At 39.5% G+C, this 25,203-nt stretch overlaps 3 protein-coding genes across 3 annotated transcripts; 1 reads left to right on the top strand and 2 right to left on the bottom strand.

Moving 5' to 3' along the window:
• Positions 1-15: 15 nt before the first annotated feature.
• On the bottom strand, positions 16-5,910 carry supt3h (SPT3 homolog, SAGA and STAGA complex component). Its single transcript, XM_074676079.1, has 12 exons — positions 5,832-5,910; positions 4,845-4,948; positions 2,681-2,765; positions 2,320-2,406; positions 2,039-2,135; positions 1,828-1,952; positions 1,628-1,703; positions 1,400-1,512; positions 1,198-1,302; positions 959-1,087; positions 269-358; positions 16-120 (listed from the first exon to the last, which is right to left on the bottom strand). Exons 2-12 carry the CDS (start codon positions 4,934-4,936, stop codon positions 79-81), a joined length of 1,041 nt encoding a protein of 346 aa, XP_074532180.1. The 5' UTR covers positions 4,937-4,948; positions 5,832-5,910; the 3' UTR covers positions 16-78.
• runx2a (RUNX family transcription factor 2a) lies at positions 4,681-8,290 on the top strand. The gene is made up of 6 exons (XM_074676081.1): positions 4,681-4,729; positions 6,348-6,538; positions 6,656-6,815; positions 6,918-7,022; positions 7,109-7,174; positions 7,926-8,290. Exons 1-6 carry the CDS (start codon positions 4,681-4,683, stop codon positions 8,288-8,290), a joined length of 936 nt encoding a protein of 311 aa, XP_074532182.1.
• Positions 8,291-9,776: 1,486 nt separating this feature from the next.
• Positions 9,777-15,869, bottom strand: LOC141795371 (follistatin-related protein 1-like). The gene is made up of 10 exons (XM_074676212.1): positions 15,668-15,869; positions 15,392-15,466; positions 11,955-12,044; positions 11,529-11,658; positions 11,396-11,425; positions 10,741-10,871; positions 10,531-10,649; positions 10,284-10,396; positions 10,097-10,207; positions 9,777-10,020 (listed from the first exon to the last, which is right to left on the bottom strand). Exons 2-10 carry the CDS (start codon positions 15,464-15,466, stop codon positions 9,908-9,910), a joined length of 912 nt encoding a protein of 303 aa, XP_074532313.1. The 5' UTR covers positions 15,668-15,869; the 3' UTR covers positions 9,777-9,907.
• Positions 15,870-25,203: the final 9,334 nt, after the last annotated feature.

The following is a 25,203-nucleotide window of genomic DNA, read 5'->3' as shown; positions in this document are numbered from 1 at the left end:
GCTAACTTGAGAGAACTCTTTATTACAAAAAGGGGAAAAAAATACAATCAGCTGTGGAGGTTCTTCTAAGGTTTGTGATCAGCAAGCAAGGAAAGTCATCCCACTTTTCCAATAAGCACTCTGAGAGAAAGAAAAGAGAGAAATAGTTTCACTTTTAAATCCATCCTTCTTTTTAAACTGAACGTTTAACTGATGCAGATTTTCTGCCAAGTAACTCTTTAAATTAAAAAGTAACAGCAAATAAAACTTGTTTAGTGAGTTGACTTACTGTGTGTCTGTAGTTGTATCTTCTGATAGCTTCTCTGATGTGACAGGGCTGGATGGCCCCACTGGGAGGCTCCACAGTAGCTGGACAGCTCTGATTCACAAAGAGTAAAAATATTAATATGGCTCAAGTCAAAGGTTGGACGAACTGATAACCTATAAATGAAGAGTCAGCATAATAATAAAAAGGGTGAACTATTTTTGATCTTTCTACATGGCAATAGTTTTTTCACATTTTACAGAACAAAGATTACAAAAATCTCCAACAGTGAAAAGCATGTTGTTTGTTAAAGGTACTGATTTATGTACATTTCTTTAGGAATTAATGCTGCGACTTTGGATATCTGTGTGTTTATTATAGGAAGTAGGATTAAAAAAAGTTTTAACTTAAACCTCTTTCAAACTCGTAAAGCATGTGTCACATTCATTAGGTAAGATTATTTTAAAGTTTGCTTTCTTTACATTATTGGTTTTGGCCTTGTATGTTTAAGTACACCACAATATCTCATATGTAACTACAAATACACCACTTCATTGTTTTTTTTCAGGTGACTGAGTAACATTGGGTCTTGTGAAAAGTTTTGTTCAATATTCCTAAAATAAATGGATTAAATAATTGCTAAACTAGGAGAACTTTCCATGTTGTACAGTATGTGAAGATGGAAAGTAACAGATGCTGGATACTAGATCCCACCTTTTTGCGTTTCCTCTGTCTGGCTCTACCATCCAGACTGCCATTACCCTGCATTAGGGGTTTGGATGAGTGGGAGGAGCCTGGAGTGGATGGAGGAGTGGCTTCAGGTGAGTCTGGATCTTTCTTTACCTGGTGGAGAAAAAAAAATACATAAAGGTACTTTTAGTCACCACAAAGACAACTAATACAATACACCTAATACATATGGACCAGAAATATGTGTGTATATGTGTGTGAACCTCAGTGTGAGTATTGTAGTGGATGTAGCTGGCAGAGATCACATGACTGATCGGATTTGTCTTTGCAGTCATTTCTTGCTTCACCAACAGAGACAAATCCACAATCTGGAGAACAGGAAGGATGCGTTGTTTTTTATTACGACACTGGAAAGTTTTTGATCAAACACTTATATGGATATACAGTCATGATTCAACATGTTACCTGTGCAACTGTTTCATAAGCCAGGTATGAAATAACCTCCATGGCAATGCTGTTTGGTTTCAGTTCTAAAGAGCTGCAGTCCAGCCAGTCCCGAAACTTTGATGATTTTTTAGCTGAGAATATTCGAGCAAGCAGATTAATCTGTGAGTTTAGAATTAAATAAACATTAAAGCAGAATAAAGTCTGTGTTTCTGTGGTTTTATCAACTTTTAAAGAGCTAATTCTTACCAAAGCTGAGCTGCCGACTCTCACAGAACTCAGAGTATTGGGCCTGGTCCATTGCTCGAGTCTGACGCTCCAGACGCTGTAAGAAAATGAGTGCACAAACATAGACAATTCATGAAACTAAATCATCTTCATCATCAGCCTCAGGAGAATTTAACTAAATGTGCCTCTATTGGAATAAAGACATCATGTTGAGCTCTGACCTCCATCCTCTCCTGTTTGACTGGGTCTACTTCCTGTCGCTCAGCCAATGAAAGCAGGTCACCAGTCTGATCCAGCCATGCAAGAAAATCCTGCGCCAATCGCTGCCTCCGCATCTGGTTCCCACCTGCAGGTACACAGTCGTGAGTCAAAGTAATGGTAATTGATACATTCAATCTGATACACAGTCTTCATATGTGTGTGTGCTTGTACCTGCTTCCTGCTGAGGGTCTTCATCCTCCAGACCTTTCAGTAGTTTAGATTTATAATCTCTGAACTGGAGATATTTTAATAACCTTGCCACTTTTCTCTGGTTGATTAACAGACAGGGAGAGAGAAAGAGCAAAAGTGAATAAAGAAGAAATAAAAGGCAGCTGAAGGGAATCAGTACCTTCAAATTTAACTCATTTTTAGAGACACCAGCAGTTTCTTATATTTCCTTTTCCTTCAAATGTCTTTCACATTGTCACAGTTTTAGACAGTGCTTCGTTTACCTTGTCCCTCCTCATCAGGAACAGGATGTCCTCAGCTGAAATGACCCTGGACCCTCGCAGAGCTGCACCCTCACAGGCCTGATAAAGCTAATAATCAAAACCAATAAATTAGCATCAAACAACGACACTGCTATGTAAAACACTTGATTCTGATACATAATTACATTGCAACATTTCATAGCAGATTTAATGGAAGATTTGTTTTAAGACACTCCAAGACATGATCTACTCCAGGATCAGTTTAAAAACAAGGTGACACAGGTGTGATAATGGAAGACCTTTCCATGTGACATCTGTGATGTCCGTGTTTAAACCATTACTGCACACTTTGTGGCTGTGATGAGTGTATTGGCTTTGTTACCAGAGTAATGAGCTGTGTGTGTACAATGTCTTCCACCAGAGCTGCTGTCTCATGAAGAGGCCTGCGAGCATCTCCCAGAGCAAACCTGGGACAAACAAAGGAAACACAACAACATATCAAAGGTATTAAAATGTTACTTAGAGCTGAGTGGAAGTGGGCAAAAAAAATGAAGGTATGAGGACAGAGGAGCTGATATCATTGATTACAATTCGATTTTTTTTAAAGAAATTAGAGCTGCACGATTTGGGGAAAAGGTGCGATTTGCGATTAGGTGGACAATATTGCGATTGCGATTGTGCTTGCGATTTAATTAAAAAAGTTGTGTCATGATGAGTCTACACGCTTGCTTGGTTATCATGGAGAAAAATCTGAATTGCATGTGCTGACATTGCGATTGCGATTGCGATATCCTGTTTTGCGATTACATAATTGCGTGTGCTGACATTGCGATTGCGATTGCGATTGCGATAATCGTGCAGCCCTAAAAGAAATGCAGCAATATTTCTGAATCTGTTGTAAAAAATGCAAAACATATTTGCACTTTGTTTTCCTTTTTTGTTTTACACTCAGTCTTTCAATGAAAAACACACACAGTGTCAGTCTGACCCGTAACCATCTAATAAATACTAACACAAGAACAACATTAAGATTTAAGAAACAATTGGGTTGTAGAAACACAGCTCAGGATGTATACAAAATCATAACCTATGAACACGTCTGTCCCACATGGGTCATACACACATACACACTTTGACCACAGTTTGGTCAAACCTCAATTTGCATCCAGGGAAGCCACATCCATGATGGGAGTCTTACCCACATCCTGACGTTTGTTCCTTCTCTCATTTCTTCTCTCTACCTCCATCTTTACATCTATTCTTTCTTTAGACAACCCCGTCCCCAAATCTGAGTTCTGATTGGCTGTTTGTCATCGTCAATTATACAGGTGAGTTTGGCTTTGGTTTATGGGAGGTGGGTTGTGGGCAGGTAAGCTTCAGTCTCAGTGTTGGTTTTAGGTTTTGGGGTTTAGTTGGGTTCCAGTCTCTCTGACCACCAACAGCATCTCTGCAGCTCACACACACAACAGAAGGTGAGTACCCCAAAAACACACACTATATCAGCCATACTACTGAGAGAGAGAGAGGCCGGACAATGCATGAGACGTCTCGTCAATTCTGTCAAAAAAGATCTGATTAGAAGCGAAAAGAAACCACTTAAGGCTTTTTTGCAATACTTTTAAAATTTATCAACCTACTTTTCTCAAGCACAAAATAAAAAGGTTTATGTCTGCATTTCTCTCACATCAGGGCAAACTTTTTAAAGAAAGCTTCAACATAATTATATGTTCTTAATTCTATTGTGAGTCTGAAAAAGAGCCAAGTACAGTCACGGAAATTAATTATTTTAGGGTGAATTTTGAAGTATCACATTATTTGTTTATCATCAATCTTTAAGGACTTAAGGCTGCTCAAATTTTACCTTGATTTTTTATAACTGATAGAAAGGTCATCTAAACACAGTTGCTAATCAAATCTTATTCATTCAAGTCATTTTGTAATTTAACAAACCCATCAGCACAAAGTTATTTGCAAAAAGATGTCAGATAAATGTGGATATTTAATTGACTGTTGTACTTATTTACCTTTTTTTGTCCTACTGACTTACATGTTTTTAAAACAAGTAATTAAAAAATAGTTTGAGTATTTGGTTAATGATGTATGCCTTAAAATGCCAGTCATGTTTTTTTTTACTCCTGAGAAGTTTATTCAGTGTTCATTTTGTGATCACCTCATCAACTTCATTCTTTATACTTTTACAAATCAACCAGTTTTGTTTTTGTTTTTAGCTTTGAGAGTATAACATGATGGGTAAACAGCTCTGGGATATTCCAAGCCAACCATGTTTGAGGTTTTATTTCCTGTAGGCAGTTTAGTTTTTGCAAAAATCTCATTAGCCAAAACATTTACCAGTATGATTGATCATTTGTTTAACAGGTTTCAATGGCGTCAAACAGTCTGTTCAGCAGCAACAGCCCCATGCTGTACTGGGGTGAGTCACCTTTTGTGTGTGTGTGTGTGTGTGTGTGTGTGTGTGTGTGTGTGTGTGTGTGTGTGTGTGTGTGTGTGTGTGTGTGTGTGTGTGTGTGTGTGTGGTGTATTCTTACATCATGCTCTGCAGCTCTGGAATAAAGCTGGTCCTGGAAACAGGCCGGTCTTTAGAACTGGAGGCGGCAGATCCAGCCATGGGACTGCTCATAACCTCACACACCTGATGACATAAGCAAAAACCAAAGGAAGAAATACAGGGTAAAACTATGGCAATTATGATAAGGTAATTATGCTAACCACTATTAGAACCCAATTTAAGGCAGTCAAACAAAAGCAGAGGGGTTTGTGATTATGGTTTTAAAACTAAAAGACACAAACATGTGGGTTACATGTTAGTTGAAATTTCTTTCATGTGAGTGCAGAACAGAAGCTTAAACAAATGCTCCACTAATTTTCCACTAGGCTTCAAACAGCAACCAAATCCGGGTACTGAGTCATGACTGTGAGACAAAAGTATTAAAGAGTTGATGTTTGTTAGCATGTTGCCAGTTGAAGCTTTAAAAAAATAACAATGAATTAGGCTCTGACATGTTAGTAAGAATAGCAACAATAATGATTTAGCATTATATTTTCAACCGATGAACAAATTAAAAATGTTGATATTACATTTTTATGGCACCTCACCTCTCCCGAATAACATACTCGCTGACAAAGACATGCTTGCAGCGGCACATTACAATACCCATGACATCAAAGCACGCGTGGGTATTTGGGACCATTTAACCAAAACAAAACTTGTCAGCTAGCTATGCAGTTCAGAATAGAAGCTGAGCCAAGAGCCTAAAATAACAAGGTAGCAGAAAAGATCTGAGGCAAATCGAGACACACAGAAATAAAAACAGAGGGGACAGGTGGTGTGACCACAGTCACTTCCCCTCCGGCAGTAAAATCTGAATAATAATACAGTTCCCTCCTATTCAAACACTGCGGTCGGTTAAACCCAATGACTGAGAACAGAGACAAAGATGGACAGGAGGGGGGACAGGAGAGCACAGAGCCGGAGATTCAAATGAGTTCTAAAATCATTAAAAACCACCACAAACCTAAGTTATTCAGGTAAAACGATAGCTTCACTTCATCGGTGTTGTCGTTTGGTACAACATGTCGCGGCTTGATGACGTAAAAGGACGGAGCGTATTTCACGTTGGTATTTGTAGTTTTCTGGCTGTTGGTTGAGAGCAGCGATGAAAATAGGTTTTACTTTTCACAAGTTCCAACTCAAAGGAGCAGAATTAAATCTCAACATTACTTCCTGTATTTCATATCACATAATACGCTGCTGCCTTCTCAGCTGTGTCTAAGACCAAAAAGGTCAAATGAGGTACTAGTATGACTATCTTGTGTGCTAATGGTCTCAATTTATAAAGTTTTGTCAATTACAAATGGTACTAAAAAAAATGAAATAAATAAAAAAAATTACAGCATTCATTGATCATTCAATATATGCATTTAAAAATGTTTTAATGTTCATGCATTTAAAAAGAAATGAAAGGCTAAAATATGGCTGAATGTTTGAAGAGGCAACACAAATTTGAGAGCTATCTTCTTGAACCTCCTAGAACCTGTAGTGAAACGAAGGCCAACACAGTCACCAACCAGCCGCCAAGTGGACAAGCAGGAGGTGAGGTCACTTCAACAGCGCAGCACGGCGCCACCGAGAGGCCTGGTACAGACTGACAGTCCAAACTTTCTCTGCAGCAGCCTTCCACCACACTGGAGGTGTAATAAGACTCTGCCAAGAGCCTTCACTGTAAGGAATTACCCATCCATCCGTTCAGTCATCTACCTAATAACCTGTCTGCCTGTCAATCATGTCATAATAAAACTGACAGATGTCATAAAATGTAGTCTTTGCTCCATCCTGCAGGTGGTTGCTCTTGGCAATGATGTACCAGATGGTGTGGTTGTCACTGTGATGGCTGGTAATGAGGACAACAGCAGCGCAGAGCTCCGCAATGCAACAGCCACCATGAAGCAAGGCTACGCCCACTTCAATGACCTCCGCTTCATAGGTCGCAGTGGAAGAGGTAGACAATGAAATGCAAAACAGTAAACAAAACACAATATATTATTGCTTGGGGAACAGAGGTTGGTCTTAAATTCATCCATCAATTTATGTTTGTATGCAGGGAAGAGTTTCACAATTTCCATCAACGTGCTGACCTCACCACCTCAGATTGCCACCTTACACAGAGCCATCAAGGTGACTGTGGATGGACAGCGGCTGCCACGACGTCAGTTCACAGCAGAGTGAATAAAGTATCCTGAGCTGGCGGTCAGGGATACATTCATCTCATATTTCTCTCTGTCTCTCTCTTAGGACAGCGGCAGAAGGAGGTGAAAACAGGAGCGTATAGGTCATCCAGCAGCAGCACTCAGTCATCAGGTACAAGAGTGGGGGGTGTAATTAATCCAAATATTTGTTTACAGATATATAGAGTCCCTACCACATGTGTCTGCAATAACATGTTTTAATCATTATGTTGTAACAAGGAGGAGTGTTTTCAGTACAGAATCACTCTTAAGATGACTATAACCATTTTCCCAAAAGTAATGCTTCACTGTGGTGGAGTATGTTTGAGTTTCAGTTTTCCTGTGAAATAAATCACTAAGCAGCCAAAATGTTAATACATCAACTCCATTCCATGAGTTAATGTATTGATATTTCTGCAGAGCAGTATTTTAAACCCTGCAGAGTCTAAGAGGAAAGGAGTAATGTTTAAATTACCAAAAAAAATTCTTAATAATTTAAACCAGATAAAATAAAGTGAAAACTAAATTCATGACTCGTTTAAAAAATAAAATCAGTAAAACATGTATTTACAGAACTGTGTCAAGAGCTTTCAACATGTCTCACAGCTACCTGAATAGATGGAGTTTACCCCGTTATCATAAACATGGGTCCAAACAGACATTTATTACAGTCAAAACCTCTGTCCACTGTGGTAGTTTCATTTAAGAGCTGAAGCTTTAAAAAGAATTTGAAAAAAGACATTGAATTAGTTATTTGGGTTGTTTTTATTCTGAGAAAACACTTGAGTAATAAAGTTCGTGTTAAGTAATAAAAATCAAAAAATTAAATAAAATAAAAAAGGAGAAGAAAAACAGCAGTATTTTTCAATGTCATCTCTCTTCAGATTGCAGATCCTTCTCCTCCTCTCTCTGGACCACTGAGCCGTCTTTCCTGGGGCAGGTTTCCTCTCTGACGTCTTCGTTCACTCCAAGTCCAAGAATGCATCACCTGCCTACCCTTCCCTACTCTGCCCAGCCCACTCCATACAGCCCCTACCTGTCTTCACCTCCTCCTCCCCCTCCCCCTCCTCCTCCTGCACCTCCGCTGAGCCACAGTGGTGCATTCCAAACAGGCAGTTTCTACTACGGACCGAGTCAACAGCACCCAGCTGCAGGGGAGGACCGTAGTCTTGTCACAGCACTGTCCAATTATATCGAAGGGGCGTGTCTGTCCATGAGAGGAGAAGAGCCTGTGTGGAGGCCTTATTAATGACTGGGTGTGTTGTATTTAAGGTCCCATATTATGCAACAATCACATTATTAAGTCTTTTAGTGAAATTTGTGGGTCTTTGGCTTTCCTCCCAGCCCACAAAATGTGATATTTTTGTCAAAACCTGTATTTAGTAGTGCTTGTGAGTGTAAAATCCTGACCTAAAACGAGCTGTTGTGAATTTCCGGGGTTCGCCGACATCAGCAAGTCCCTTTTTTGACCAATCAGGAGCAAGACTGACCTGATTGGGCCACCGGAGCTGTACCCCCGAACCCCCTCCCCGCCCACTCCTCTCCCCCCAGAAATCTCTCCAGTAGCGGGGAGAGGAGTGTGGATGTTTTTGGCTGTAAACAGTCACATAGTTCTATGCACAAGCTTCCCATCTCGGACGAAGACAAGACCAAGTGTCTAGAGTTCATTTATCAAGGAAATGTGCCAGCTACACTCAGTAAAACTGTGCATGTGTGTGCTAGTCACTTCACTACCGACTGCTTTTCCAACTTTGGACAGTACAACAGAGGGCTAGCGAATAGACTGGTCCTGAATCCAGGCGCACTACCAACCATCCACCAACAAACGGACCCTGGAAATGTGAGTATTTTAAATGCTGTGTGCTGTGGAGCAGATGTAAGAGTCAGGATGCTAACTTTAGCTGCGGTTAGCCTGTTGTTTAAACCTGTAATGTCACTGTAAACGAGCTTCGCTGTTTTTTAAACATTGTACACTCGGAGCTTGTGGCGCCGCTCTCAGTGACGCAGAAGAGCAGAGCGGTATCAGCAGTGGCTCATTTACATATGAAGGCCACGCCCACCAAATCAGAGCGTTCTGAACAGAGGGGCTATGGGAGCTTGGAAACAATGCTGCTGTGCTTGATTTATTGGCTTTTTGGATCAAAACATGTTACTACCATTTCATGAAGACATCAGTGATCCGTATTAAACTGCAGAAAAGGAGCATAATAAGGGACCTTTGAATATCCAGAGCCATGTTTTCACCTCTTCTACATTGAAAATATTTCTATGTTAATCACTTGAATGCTTGTTAGCAATATTGTCTTTGAAATGCCTGCATTTTTTTTCTCCATTTATTGCACATATCCAATATTTCATTCTTTTGAACTGTTATCAGTCATATTTAATAAATACAGAGTGTTTCCCATCCCATTAATGTTTATTTGATAAATCATCATAGAAATCCTCCATTTAAAGAGATTTTTCCAGCAAAAGTATATGAAACATCAGACATTTCTTCACAATCACAATATAAAAAATATTTCTCATGAATAATAAAAAGTACTCTAGATATTCCCCTGAGCTTTTAAATAGTATCTCAAAAAATTATCTAAAGAAAATCAATCTTTTGGTCTTTGAAATGTTTTTTTCTAATTTCTGATCACCTAGTTTTAAATATTTAAATATTTTAAATAATAAGTAAAAAAGACAGAAAAGTATCTGCACTTTATGATAAATTAAAATGAGAAAGATAATCAAAAATATAAAAAGGTTTAAGGTGTACTTTTCTGTTTGTTTAGAGTGGCACAGTTGTAAATAAGTCATTTACATATAACATCCATGGTTAACAATGAACAATGTTTTCTCCTGGTAAACCAGCTCAATGTCAACCATCCACCTGTAAAGCATTTAGTTCAGCTACTCTCCTGCTCCACTCCTCCTCTGTCATCTCTTCTTCCTCTGCTCCCTCCATTACTTCCTCCTCCACCTGATTCTCTCCTAAAACACAAAGCAGCACGTTTAAAAGAGTTTAACAGGAAAAGCTTTGTAACTGTTGTCACATGGGTATCTTTACCTGCGCAGGTAAGTGCAGTGCAGACCCAGTTTCCACACGCACACACACACTTGTTGCACTCCATCTGAGTTTCAGCTCCGTCCTCGAACACTTCATCCTCCAGAGCACACTCTGCAAACACAGGTTAAAGTCATTTTGATGCAAACCATGAAAAAGTGTGTCATTTGCAGTGTGTGTCTGTCCTTACTTCTCTCATAGGGATGGTAGGTTGGTGTCAGACAGTTGATGAATTCAGTCAAACTCAGCTTCCAGTCTGCATTTTCATCCGACAGCTCAATCAAAGCATCCACGCAAAGAGACCTCAAAGAAAAATATTTCAAAGTCGTTGTCTTGAAGACTTAAAAACATAGATTTGAAGTTGGCATAAAAAGTTTTTGGGTCTGAATTTTTACAAAATAATGCATCTCAGCTTATAAACAAGGCTCGGTGTGTACCTGAGCAGCACGTTGGTCTCCACACTGTTCGAGTAGGTGAGGTTAAGTGCAGTCTCATTATGTTTCAAGAAGCTCAGGAACTCTTTGGAATCAAGCTCTGAATCCCCGTTGTCGTACATCTGAGCGAAAGGAGAACTTAGTGTTTTTAATGTCTCTGTTTTTGCAGGGACAGGGTTAGTTGGTGATTGTGCAGATGGCAGGTTTTCTAACCTTAAAGTATGTTTGCAGAAGCTCATTGGCTGAGGACACATTAGAGGCGGGGCTGACTGATTTTACTGCCTCCTCAATCCATTGGATCACGGTCTCTCTCAGCCAATCACGATCAGACATGAAACAAACAACTACACAGAAGAGAAAAACGTCAAATGTTTGTTGTAAAGCAAATGAACAAGAGAAATATCTTCATACTTGATATAGTTTAAAGAGGGGTATTATTATTGTTTTTTTTTGTCTTTATACTGTCCCTCTGGTGTCTCTGCAGTATCTTTACATTATTTACAGCAAAATAAAATCCTATTTTTTCTTATAATGGTGTTTTAGAAAACCTTATTTCAGCTTCTGAAATATTTTAGCTGCTGTCTCTTTAAGGCTCCCCACTTCAGCAACCCCTTCCATCTGATTGGCCAGCCCTCTGGAGGCCTGTTGGTGGCTAAATGATGGGGACCATCTTAGGAAACTTTCTGGCAGATTCAGGGATTTCTACAACATATGTAATGGTTTCAACATTTGTACAGCTTTAGTATGTAAATCCGGCATTGGTTGTTTATATCCATGTTTTAAATATGGGAGAGCGTAATACCCCCTCTTTAATCATTAGTTCACAGGTTTAGATTTCTATGAACTCTGTAAGAAGCTGGGGACTTACTGGGGCTCACATCCGTCTTTGGTGGTTTCTCTGCAAACAGAAACAGAATGCATTCAAACTCTACAGTCAGCACCAAGCTTTCACTCTCTGTAGGCCAGTTTTTAGTTTTGTTTATTCATGTTTGTGCACTGACCCACACAGTGTCCACTGTGCTCCACGTGTATCTTGGTGTGTGTGATGCAGGCATCTCTGTGGAGCTCACAGTGGTTCCTGTAGGATCTGCTGTTACTGCCACACACCCAGTGCTCTGTGTCACCACAGCTCTGCAGAGGAAAAAGAGGATCAACAGACAAGACAGTTAAGCTAGATGTGTGTTTTTAAAAAGTATTAATTTGATATTTCAAAACTAACCCATTCTGTTGCTGTTGTTTGACTATGATTTGGTCATAAGGGCATCATAATTTTATTTAACCAAAACGTAGTACCTTTATTATTTCCTGCCTTCTTGAACAGAAACATTTCAGTCCTTGGTGTTGTGCTCACTCACTTGCTAATAGCTAATGCTAAACCGCTCAATGTGGTGAAGAAGTGTAACCAAAGGAGTGTCATTCAACCTCACCTGCAAACAGCGACAGACTGGTTCTCCTCTCTCAGTGGACACACACTCACGTCCTGCTCCACAAGATGTCCTGGAACACACTGATTCATCCTAGGACACACACACACACACACACACACACACACACACACACACACACACACACACACACACACACACACACACAAAAGACAAAGGACGAAGAAAGAACAAAATTTAATAGTATCACATTTCACAGTTTCAAGACGGAAAGACAAAAAAGTATATATATATATATGTGTGTGTGTGTGTGTGTGTGTATTATGCCTCAGACTCTAGCCAGATGGTGACCTTTGACCTCCCACTGGGGGAGACACTTGCTGTTTTGAATAACAATAACTTTCCTAACACACTGACACACACAGACTTATCACAGAGGCAGCTGGACAGCAATAGGCAGCACATAATTTTGAAAAAAAGTTGTCACTTTTTGAAATATGTATGTTTTGAAGGTTATTTGAGCTAAAACTAAATTTCAAAATAAATAAAATGTGACTATTTCTAACAGTTTCTTAGAGTGAAAGGCTTTGTACAGACTCATCAGTGGTCAGTGTCATAGTATAGTTTAACATCCATGGAAAAAAAATAATTCAAAAATCAGATGAAATGCTATAAATGATATTTTTGGCTTGTGTGAAACAAACCCTGTTGTTAAAATGACACTAAAACATTAAATCGATCTTTGGAAAATGATAAAAAAAAAGTGGGGGGAAAAAAAGAAGTTATTGACTCATGTTTAGAATGGTGTAACTACTTCTACAATGCTCCGAAAACCCTGTTTTTATCTTCACTCCGCAAGCTGAAGTTAGAGATATTTCCACCTCAAGGCTGAAAATATTTCTGGGGATGACACGCTCATTTTTCTTTCAAATCCTGTAAATCCTTCATAAGTTGTCACCCAGAAAAGACCGATGTTGACCTCTGACTCTGAAAAGTGAGCTAGATATGGAAAAATCCTGTTTTCATGAAGTGTTAAGAGAAATGTGAAAAACATGTCAAACATTTTCTGTTTGCATGCTTGAATACACGGTCTAAACACTGTTTGTTTATTTGAATGAAATCTTCTTTCATGAACATTGTTGGGTTTTGAGAGACATTTTGAGAGTGTCCTGCTACTGCGACCCCCACATCAAAAGTCTCAACTTGCTCTTCAACTTGTTTGTTTTTTCTGTTTTGTCTTGTTTTTTTTTAAATTATCTATTTATTTTAAAAGGCGTGGAGATCGTGGGAATAGTACAATTTTGCTGGGATGAACTGATTGATCAGGCACAAAGGTGAAAGACAAAAAGAGGATGGAGTTAAAGAAAATCTGTGTCAGACTCAAGCAAGAAGAGACCAACACACAAATCAATTTAACACATTACAGTCACACATCATCACAAAATATTCCATCCATCCATTCATCGAGTAAATATCAACATGATCATTAAACTAATTTAAAAAAAAAAACATAAAACCAAAAAAGGACAGATATGAGTTCATTTTGTTTCAGTTCAGTGAACATGGACTGTAAACAGCATGCAGTACTTTTAGTCACAAACATCATCTACACTGATCCTTACTTAAAAACTTATTTTAAATTCCACACATTCCTCACTACAAAGAGGTCAGTAACACACACACACACACACACACACACACACACACACACACACACACACACACACACACACACACACACACACACACACACACACACACACACACACAATGGATGCATCTGCTGCCTCCAGCTGACATCTGCACTGCAAACCTGCTGTTAGCAACCAGCTGACTCTCTCTCTCTCTCTCTCGCTCACACACACACACACACACACACACACACACACACACACACACACACACACACACACACACACACACACACACACACACACACACACACACACACACGCAGTAATGTGATGGTATAATTACAAGTGCATGTCTGACCCTGTTTGGTCATAAAAACACTCTGTCTGCCATGTTTTTTTTAGAAATGTTTCCCCTTCCTTCTCTTTCTTTGCTCTGTTGTCCTCTCACTTTTCATTCATATTCTCTTTTCCCAGTCTTTACGCTGCCCTCAATTTCTCAGTAAAACTTCTCTATCTCTCTTTTTAATGTGAGCTTTTTTTCAGCAGTGGATTTTTAAAGTGTAGTATATAAAGTGGAATAAATTATCAGAGCCTGTTTCCACCCGTAGCCTTTTTTTTCTGCTGGTTGGGCTGGCAACATATATGTTCTGTACATATCCATTACAGTTCATTGTTTTTAATGCTCAGAAGAAATGCTCTTCACTAATCTTGCACTGTTTTTTTCTTGTTTTGTTTTGTTTTTTGTTTGTTTTTTAACCTGATTTTCTTTGTAAATTCTTTTGATTCAATCAATTCTGAGGTTGACGGAGCTTCTTTTTTTACAGACTTTAAGGTCACCGTTACAGGAAGAACACATGCTATGAAACAGTTTTTGTGCGCTTTCTATGGCAAGCTCAGATGAGAAAGGGTCTGAAATTGATGCTGTCAATGCTGCAGGTGTGAAAACCTGTATCAATGGACACAGGCCTTATATTGGCCTTATATTGTGTAGCCTACCAAAGTCACAAATTTATAAGAATATTCCTATGTATGGACCATCAAGACTTTTTCAAGCTAGTAGAAACATTTTTATCTTACTCTGACTTTTGGTTTTGCCGCATCAGTTCTAAGTTCTTTGTGTATAGCTCCAGAAAAGGTTAATAACAGTTTAGCTCAAACAAAAACCTCAGAGACCGGCTGGTTATAAAGCAGCTGCATAGGAAACAAACAGCAGCACGGCGGTGTGGGTCCAGATTAAAGATGTGCTGCTGACAGCCATAATCACACACACATACCTGAGAGTCTGCTCACTGTCTGTACATGTGTGTGTGTGTGTGTGTGTGTGTGTGTGTGTGTGTGTGTGTGTGTGTGTCTGTGTGTCTGTGTGTCTGTGTGTCTGTCTGTGTGCGTGACTACTAAATACATTGCAAATCCTTCTGCACGTGTCAGCATCACGCACATGCACACACACACGCACACACACACACACACACACACACACACACACACACACACACACACACACACACACACACACACACACACACACACACACACACACACACACACACACTTTTCCTGTATTCAGCTCACTTTCTGAGTTCAGGGGTCGTCATCAGTCTTCTTAAGGGGACTACTTGTGAAGGATTTACAGCAGTCAGGTAATGAGGAAAGTGTGGGGGAAAGAAAGGGAAAAGAAAAGAGGAAAACATCTCCAACGGAAATATTTTTGAACCCTGAGGTGAGAACATCCATAACTGCAGGTTCCCAAATGAAGAGGAGCATACCTTCTTTAGCCAAGTATGAAAGGTTTTGGTGTATTTGTCAAAAAAAACAAAACAGCAACCTGTGTGTTTCACAGTTTACCTTGGTCAAAGGAGAGGAGGAGACCAGAGTGGTGGAGAGGAGCAACTGCAGCAGGAGCAGAGAGATGGTCATCATCTGGAGAGAGGAGGAGAAGAGCCATGACGAGGCAGGAGAAAAGAAGAGCAGGTGAGATGAGGGGAGAAAATGGGATAGGAAGGAGGAGACGAGAAGGGGAATGAATGAAGGAGTGATGAGAACAGAGAAGAACAAAAGTGAATGAAATGGAAAATTTTTCTTCTAATGATGATCGTATTAATAGTATTGAAAGAGTCATACCGTGTCAGTGTATCAAGAGGATGTATCTCTATCATCCACCAGACTGCATTAAAACAGTCCTTGAGAAGAAGAAGAAAGTTTGCAAATCCAGGGGCTTTGAGTCAGCACAGGAAACGGAAAGAGTGAGTCAGTCACGAGCTTAACTCATATCCAAATGTCCAAACACATCAGAGAGGACCCATCCAGTCCAGGAGTCTTTATCCAGCTGCTCTGCTCTGCTCAGCTGTGGAACAATGTCTGAAAAAGAAGAGAGGAGAAAATGGAGAGGAGGGGAGGAGGGATGCTGGGAGAGACACAGGAGACCAGCTGTCCAAGGTCACACCCCCCTCACCCCATACCCCACCCACACCCACACCTCATCCTCACACAAACACACACTGACACACATGAGCTGCTGACATGTTCAGACAGTGTAACAGTGCTCACAGCTGCACCAAAGCTCTGTCTGGATGTTTTCACACTGTGCTGCCACACCAGGATGTTCAAACACTGCCAACATGAATGCTTTAGATTCATGTATTTACAACAGGTGAGCAAAAGAAAGAAAGAAAGATTGAACAAATAAACCCCTCCTTCATTTTCTATTAGTTTACTGCATTACAATTTTGATAAGTAATAAACACAGAGAAAATTCCTTCCAGACTGTTCTGTTAAAAATAAGATTATCAGCAACATTTCAAAGCTCATTTTGTGAAGGGACAACTCCTGACTATATTCATCACTGATCAATATATAGATGGTAATCTTTCTTTACCACCTCTTTTTTAATGGATAACATGGATGAAAAGCTAAAATTCAAAATAAAATACAAAGCTGTGATGAATACATCCCCCATCACTAAGTTTTGGTAATAATAATAATAATAATAAATTTTATTTGTAGAGCACTTTTCATCAAAGCGATCTCAAAGTGCGACAATTAAACAAGGTTAAAAACAACAAGATTACAAAGAGGTTAAATGCCTTCAGTGAAAGCTTTTTTAAAAAGAAAGGTTTTTAGGCCCTTCTTAAAAGAGTCTGTTGTTTGTGGAGCCCTCAGGTGTTCAGGGAGGGCATTCCACAAGCGAGGAGCGGCTGAGCTAAATGCCCGATCACCCATTGTACACAGTTTAGTCCTGGGGGGCAGAAGGAGGTAGTTGTTACCAGAGCGGAGGCGTGATGAGGTTTGTGGTTTGAGAAGTTCTTTTAGGTATGGGGGGGCGTTTCCATGGATGCAGTGGTGGGTTAGGAGGGAGAGTTTGTATTGAATCCTAAATGAGACCGGAAGCCAGTGGAGAGAGTGAAGGATGGGTGTTATATGGTCGTACTTCCGCACCCTCATCAGGATCCTAGCGGCACTGTTTTGGATGTACTGGAGTTTTTGTAGGCCCTTGCTAGGAGTCCCGATGAGGAGTGCGTTGCAGTAGTCAAGCCTTGAGGAGACAAAGGCGTGGACCAGTTCTTCAGCATCTGAAAGACTGAGGAGAGGACGGAGTTTTGCAATGTTTCTGAGGAAGTGAAAGGAGGTCTTATGGATGTGTTTTATATGAGTGTGGAAGGTAAGGTGGCTGTCGAACCTTACACCCAGGTTGGTGACTGTTGATGAAAGAGGAATGTGCTGACCAGAGAAGTTAATGTGGGTAATGCTGGATGACTGGACCTGGTGCGGTGTGCCAACTAAAATGGCTTCAGTTTTGGAGCTGTTTAACTGCAGGAAGTTGTTTGACATCCACGCCTTTATCTCCTCAAGGCAGGTGCTCAGAGCCAATGATGATGATGAAGATGATGATGATGATAGCGGGGCTGCAGATGAAAAAGGGTCTGTCTTAATGTAGAGCTGTGTATCATCAGCATAGCAGTGGAATGATACTCCATGACGGCTGATGATACTTCCAAGTGGAAGGGTGTAGAGGATGAAAAGGGTGGGGCCAAGAATTGACCCTTGAGGGACACCACAAGAGCTGTTACACTGGAAAAACTGGAATCTAAGCAAGTGTTTGTGTCATTTGGTCATAATTGGCTTAATAAGACCCACATTCACCTGATAAGTCCAGAAAAAAGTTTTAATTTAATATGTTAAAAGAAAAAAATGCCTTGAATGATTGGGTAAATTAAAATATTCTTCCATTGTTGTGAGAGGTTTCTTGAAATCGGAATTTTTCTTTTAATGCCAGAAACTAAACACATACACCCAGGTTTTCTTCCTGGCCCTTCCCTTCTTTTTTTTTTAACTCTTTATAAGCAATTCAGGCGTTTCTTTCTTTTGATACATTAAAATAAGTCATTTTCTGGACTTTCCAGTTGAGTATGTTTCATATTAAGAGTAAAAAGACCATTTTACTAAAAAGTAAATAAATAAATAAGACAAACACTTGCTTACATTTCATTATTTTGCAGAGTTTGTGTTCATAAAAGTATAACTATATAAACTATACCTCATTGGAAAACTACTGTCTTTGAAAAATGTGATTATTTTAATTAAAAGTTAAACATGCTTATAAATAAAATTGAATAAAAAGACACATTATATCTATGTATTGTTTCAGAAGAATCAAGTATAAAGCTGTGAACAAAACATTAGTCAAACATAAAGGAAACTTGGAGGATTTATGATCTGGACCATGTTGATTAAATGTGGAAATAAACTGTTTGAACGTGATTAAAAACACTGATAGATATGGAGAGCAGAACCTCGATCGGTCGTTACTAATGAGTCTCATTTGAATCCTCTTGAGTCAGTCTGATATTAGTTGTCTTACCAAACTATCACCAGCAGAGGACAGAGTCGCCAAACATTGTATTTTAAAGTGGAATATTAAAGGCTCCTGTCGTGTAGTGTTACAAGGAGTGTTATATTGAATAAACAAACCATTTTGAATCAAAATGTCCAAACATGAATTAACTTCAAAGGAAAACCTGATTTAAATCTGGTGCATGAGTAAGGAGATTTATAGGTGCTTTTACAGGGTGTATGCTAAAATCCTGAGGTTGATTTCAATACCTTTTTAAGACTTGAAAAAAAAAAATTTTCAAAAAGTTTAAAGACTTTATTGCGACTTTGAGTTGTTGTTGGCAACCGTCTTAAACAGTTGTAGTTTTCTTTTTTTTTTTTAAAGAAATTATGTAAGCTGAGAAGGAATAAAACTTGAAAGAACAAATGAAACCAAAGGCAGGTTTATCGACACCCACAACAAGTAACAGCAGTTATTCAAGGCCAACTTTCTGAAAAATCTAGAAATTATTTCATCATTTTCAAAATTTGGGACATGTTGTATTTAATTTCTCTTTTTAGAACTAGTAGTGACGTTTATTTATAGCTGATGTATATACCTCGCACAATCTTTATTGTTGTATCTTATTGTAACTAGAGTCTTTATGCATATATTTTATTTTATTTCATAACTTAATTGGCCAAATCTTTAACGTCCCAATCTGGGGACAGTCACAAGGAGGAAAATAAATATTCATGTCTCTTTTTGGAGTCAAAGCTAGTATACCTATAAACTTTAATACCTCATAAAACCACAATTAAGACTTTTTAATACTTTTTAAGGGCCTTAATTTTCCCAAAATTGATTAATCAACTTTTAATACTTTTTAAGACCCCGGGGATACCCTGTTTTAGTTTGAATTGTATGAGAATGTGGGGTTAAAGCAGCTGCAGTCTTTCTGAAATTAAAGGAATCTCATAATCCTTGCGAATCCACCTCCTGCATGGAATACACATTGTGCTTTAGGATGCGCTCAGTGAATCACACCCGCAAACCAGTCTTCTCTAATGACAGATAACATGGCCCACCTCGTGGCTTCTGTATCGCCATGAACCTGGAAGAGATGGGAACCGATGGCAGTGAGAGCCAGTGCTTACGTTATGAGGTGGACATCTACCTGCAGCTGTGTGTCACTAGGTTAGACCCACAACACCTCAGAGAGCTGAGTAGATAGTTCTGGTCTCCCTCTGTGCCAGCTTCCTCCATCGATCATATCCTTAAAAAGAGGCTCCTGATATAACACAGCCTATCAGCATTACAGTGTTAAAGCATTTTCCAGGTCATGTCAGCTGCGCTGTAGAGCTGTAGAGCTGTATCACTGTACGCTCTACCTCCCCCACACTAATGAGGGATGAAGGAGAGAAGAGAGAAAAAACAGAGTGTGTGTGGAGACATGCATTATCTAATTTATAGAGCTGTTGTTAAAGTTCTGGCTGTGGAGGGAAAGTCCAACCCCTGTCCTCCTCTGAATCCCTCATCCAACACTTAATCTGGTCTGTCCTGTGGTCTGTAGCTGTGTGATCTGCCTGAGAGTCATCTTCCACCTTGACCCTCACTCACACTCAACGGAGTACCCATCCTAATCTGGTTGTAGCTTGCTTTTTAAGCTAGTCATCAACATGAGGAGGGGGGCTAACCCATGCCAGTCCCAGTGGGGTCTATCCCCTGCAGTCAGATGTCACATGGATTTTTTCCCAGTTGTCAGCTGCCTTATTCACAGTAGTCGCTGGTTGAGCCTGTTTTGGGCACAGATGAAGTGAAAGATAAGGTTCTCGTGACAAGAGTAAATTATTTGGTTATTACTTTACTACTTAGTTCCAGTAAAACCTCTGAAGCAGTTTTTAATCTTACCCATATTTAACCATGGACATTAAATAATAAAGCACTCTGTGAACCTTTCAGCAGAATTCAAAAATTGGTGTATTGTGTCCTCTGAAAATATCATAAATTTTTCCATGGAAATCTCCAAAATCTGCTTTTACAATCTTGTTTAATAAGACCATAAAGAACTTTTTAACTTTATAAATCTGTCATGCCTCTGTGATATTGAACCAAAACCTTTTATATTTTGAACCAGTCTCCCTATCAAAAATCAGTTCAATGAATGAAAAGCTTTTGGTAATCCTAATCACTTTGTATTCATGTACAGACCAAAGTCCAAGCTGGAATATCCCCTGTAAAAAAAATGGTCTCTTTGTCCTCCTTAAAAACAGTGCTAATAAAAGGTGACAAAACCAGAGTTTGTCAGTATTTTAGTACGGTCATCATATTAGCAACAGTGATTTTATTTTATTTTATTTTTTATCATAGTTTTAATCTCAAAGAACACTTTGATATCCCAAGATGATGCTATCAGCCATTACAACAAAATCAGCTGTTTTCTCATATTTGCCGTATTTTTTTTGTCAGAATTTGGTAGAGTCATGCAAGATTGATTCAATAACATCCTAAAAAGTGCAGCAGCAACAGTAAGTGTCCTTTTGAGACTAAGAAAGGAGTGAACATTTCTTGTAGTCGAACTTGTCCGTACTTTTGTCAGCGTCAGTGATTCTTAACTTTGCATCTGAAGCAAAAAAAAAAGAAAAAGATATTTTGAGATTTTCAAAATCAAAGCTTTGTGCTGTGTTTTAAGTCGATAACATCAGTTAAAAGATCTGTTAGGCTAAATACGATTCAGCTTTCCCCCTTTTCCCCTCGGCCTCAGGCTCTGTGGTGTGACTGTCAGCTGTGAGGCAGAGGACGTGATGAGGATGAGATAAATCATCCATCCGGGTGTGTTTTACATCACCAGCTATCCTCACATCCCAGCCCTAACACCATGGAGCTCTGACTAAAATTAGAGCGTGTGTGTGTGTGTGTGTGTGTGTGTGTGTGTGTGTGTGTGTGTGTGTGTGTTCTCTTTTTAGGAAAGGTATGTTATCACTCTTCACATGAGCTTAATGCATGACGATAACGGAGGTGTGATGAATGCAAACACGCTAAAGTGTAAAATACACAAACACACACACACACACACACACACACACACACACACACACACACACACACACACACACACACACACACTTACTTACATGAGGTGTGAGAACACAAGAGGAGATGCTGACATGAACTCGGCTTGCTCACACTCTCTGCGAGTCTTTCCATCATTGAGTTGTTCAGATCAGGTGGTCCATATTTAGTCCTTTGCTTCCACATGTTGTGAAGAAAGCGCACTCACACACACACACACACACACACACACACACACACACACACACACACACACACACACACACACACACACACATACACAAAAACACGAAAACAAAGCTAAATAAGATCTACATGAATTTCACAGGTATTGTTTTCAATTGTTAGAGCATACAAAGATTTAAGTATACTTAAGCCAAAGTGCTGTTAAAATGCACATCATAATGATTTTTAAAAAGAAAGAATCAGGAAAAAATAATTTAAAAAGAAAACCTTAACAAACATGTTTTATCTGAGTTTTATGTTGTTGCATGCTCTTATTGCTGAAAAAAAAAAACCTGGAGTATGATTAAGCTGTGGATATGAATGCTGCAGTGTCAAAAAGCAAATGTTTGAATCACATGGCCTGTTAAGAGGTTCGTTTTTGTAAAAAGCCTGTGAGTAGAAGGAGCAGCTAGAAAATCTCTTAATTGATTAAAGACTTCAAAGTGAAGAAGAAGTGATCAACAGTCAGAGATATGAAGCTCTAAAAAAAACCCTAAAGGAGAACAATGACTGCATCTGCTTGTCCAGGAGATGGGTGCCTCTAAATGAGCATACTGACATTACCAAGTAAGTTCTTAGTTTTGTTTCCAAGACTATCTCTCTGAAACTTTAAGGAGGTCAAATTAAAAATAAATCCAGATTTTTCCATTGATGACACGGAAACCAAAGAGCTTTGTCTTGTATTGTGTCTTTCCACAAGGGTCACATGTTATAACTACTGTTTTTCGACAGTCTGATGGGGATTTCTGGTTTCCACTACAACACACAAACACTGATCATGGCCTGGAGGAAAGTAGACTGCATTTGACACAACCACAAGTTCTCTGGAAAAAAAATCCTCCATGCTGATTTAAAAGGCCCAAAACATAATTCTGTTACAATATACAGCCCCTCTGTCATACTGCAGTCATGGACGTGTCAGTTACATTGTGACCTTTGTTCAAATTACTTCTGACATTTGGTTGTTGAGCGGCTCAGTGGTAGAGTTGGTCGTCGTACAGTTGGAAGGGTAGGGGCTCAGCTGCAGGTTTTGTAGTACCCATGTGTCCTTGGGCAAGAAACTTGACCCCTAACTACTCTGGGTGCTGTGCCATTGGTGTTAGAAAAGGAATGGCTAGCATTGATGTTGTTTTAGATAGCAGAGGTGTTAATGGGAGGATGTGACTTGCAATGTAAAAGTGCTCTGAGCTGTCTGGAGACCAGAGAAAGCACAACATAAGCATTTTATTTTCCATTTAAAAAGAAGTTAGACTTTTTTAAGTCAGGTGCCCAAATTGGGACACTGACTCATGCAGGAAAAACAGATCTTTTTCACTCTATTTCATTTATCATTTTAACGTAAACTGAGATGAAAGCAGAGCACAGGTTGGTATGTATTACATATTTTCTTCATTTTAGAAGGTAGGGTTACAGAAAGGAAACATATGAATCTCCCAAGCTTAATTTTTTTTTTCCTAAAGCTGTATTTGAAAGTATTTAAAGGTCCCATATCATGCTCATTTTCTGCAGTTTAATATGGATCATTGATGTCTTCATGAAATGGTAGTAACATGTTTTGGTCCAAAAAGCCAATAAATCAAGCACAGCAGCATTGTTTCCAGGCTCTCATAGCCCCTCTGTTCAGAATGGTCTGATTTAGTGGGTGTGATCTTCACATGTAAATGAGCCGCCGCTGATACCGCCCCGCTCTTCAGAGTCACTAAGAGCGGCGCCACAAGCTCCAAGTGCACAATGTTTAGAAAACAGCAGAGCTCGTTTACCGTAACATTACAGGCTAAAACAACAGGCTAACCACAGCTAAAGTTAGCATCCTGAAGCTAACACAGAGACAGGGGGGACACTGAAGAAAAGCTCTTACATCTGCTCCACTGCACACAGCATTTAAAATACTCACATTTCCAGGGTCTGAGGTTTGTTAGTGGATGATAGGTAATGCGCCTGGATTCAGTACCAGTCTATTCTCTAGCCCTCTGTTGTACTGTCCAAAGTTGGAAAAGCAGTCGGCCGTGAAGTGACTAGCACACACATGCTCAGTTTTACTGAGTGTAGCTGACACGTTTCCTTGATAAATGAACTCTAGCCACTTAGTCTTGTGCATGGAAGTGTGTGGCTGTTTACAGCCAAAAACAGAGCAGTGATGGTTCTTCAGCTTCAGCATTCTTCTCCTCGCTGCTGGAGAGAAATCTTTCCAGCAGTGGGGAGGGGAGTGGGCGCAGGGGTATCTGCTCCAGTTGACCAATCAAGTCAGACTTGCTCCTGATTGGTCAAAAAAGGGAATGACGCTGGCGTCCGAAAATCGCCAAAATCCAAACAGCTTGTTTTAGGTCAGGATTTTATATTTACAAGCACTACTAAGTACAGGTTTTGTCATTAAATATCACATTTTGTGGGCTGGGAGGAAAGCCAAAGACCCACAAATTTCACTAAAAGACTTAATAAAGTGATTTTTACATGATATGGGACCTTTAATACAGGCAGTTTGACATTCAAATGTATACATACTGTATGGTTGGAGTTGGACAATGTTTTTTACAATCTTAATTGGAGCACCAAGTGTAGAAAAAAAGCTTAATATGACTCAACCTAATTTTCAATCAAAAGTACAAAAGACAGATTTAAAGCTGGCCTTTAGCCTCTTCGCCAACAGCTAAAGTGGGTCTATCTGTTAGTCAAGTCAGGCACAGGTTTTATTTTAAAACACTGACAAGTTCAAGAACTTAAAATCGATGTACTGATGGAGAAATACGCTATTTGAAAACAACAAATGAACTAAAATTTGTGTATGTGTGCGCTTTCCTATGCTTTTGGTGTTACGCCTAGCATGGCCAATCAGATTTCAAGGTGAACTGAAGAACTGAAGGACAAAACCCTCATTGATTGTCAGAATGAGGTGTTTTCAAAGCAAGGACCACAATTGGTGAGGGGGGGACAGAGCTACAAAAATCAGCCACACCACTTCCTTCCTTGCTTTTGGTAAAATGAATAGAAAACAGTAAAATATCAGATGTATTGGAGCACACCTGAAATCCATTGTGTGACAGAACACTTCAACTTCCTGAAACTTTTCCATTCTCAAGATGGAGACTAAAGAGGGCTGTATGAAAGGAGAAGATGGAAGTCCTGACTGACATGGGGTCTTTAATATATGAGAATAACCATAGATGGTTTGTGGAGCCAAATGTGGCACTTTTTTTGATGGGTCTGGTAGATAGGCAGAACTGTAATCACCCTTGGAAGACCGAATCCAACTTCACAACCAGAAACTAAACATCGATTATTTCAAACTTCTCAATAAATGTGTGGTGTTTTTCTTGCATGATGTCGTGGAAACTTGCTACAAAAAAATCAGCTTAAAGTTTTGGCAACAATTGTGTGCGAAAAACAAAGGGACTAAAAGCAACATATAGAGCCAAGCAGAGTGACATGGAGGAATGCAGGACGGGGACCCGCAGCCATTGTGTCCTAATACAATATCAGACTTCCTTTAGATGCCAGACACCACAAACACACACATGCACATACATCAGAGTTGAATAGCAGGCAGGGAGGC

Source organism: Halichoeres trimaculatus, unplaced genomic scaffold (genome assembly GCF_033239565.1).
Source record: "Halichoeres trimaculatus isolate MK-OKI-2021-1 unplaced genomic scaffold, fHalTri1.1 fHalTri1_scaffold_8, whole genome shotgun sequence".
NCBI classification, from domain to species: domain Eukaryota; kingdom Metazoa; phylum Chordata; class Actinopteri; order Labriformes; family Labridae; genus Halichoeres; species Halichoeres trimaculatus.
The sequence above is the reverse complement of the archived record's forward strand: the minus strand, read 5'-3'. Positions and strand labels throughout refer to the sequence as shown.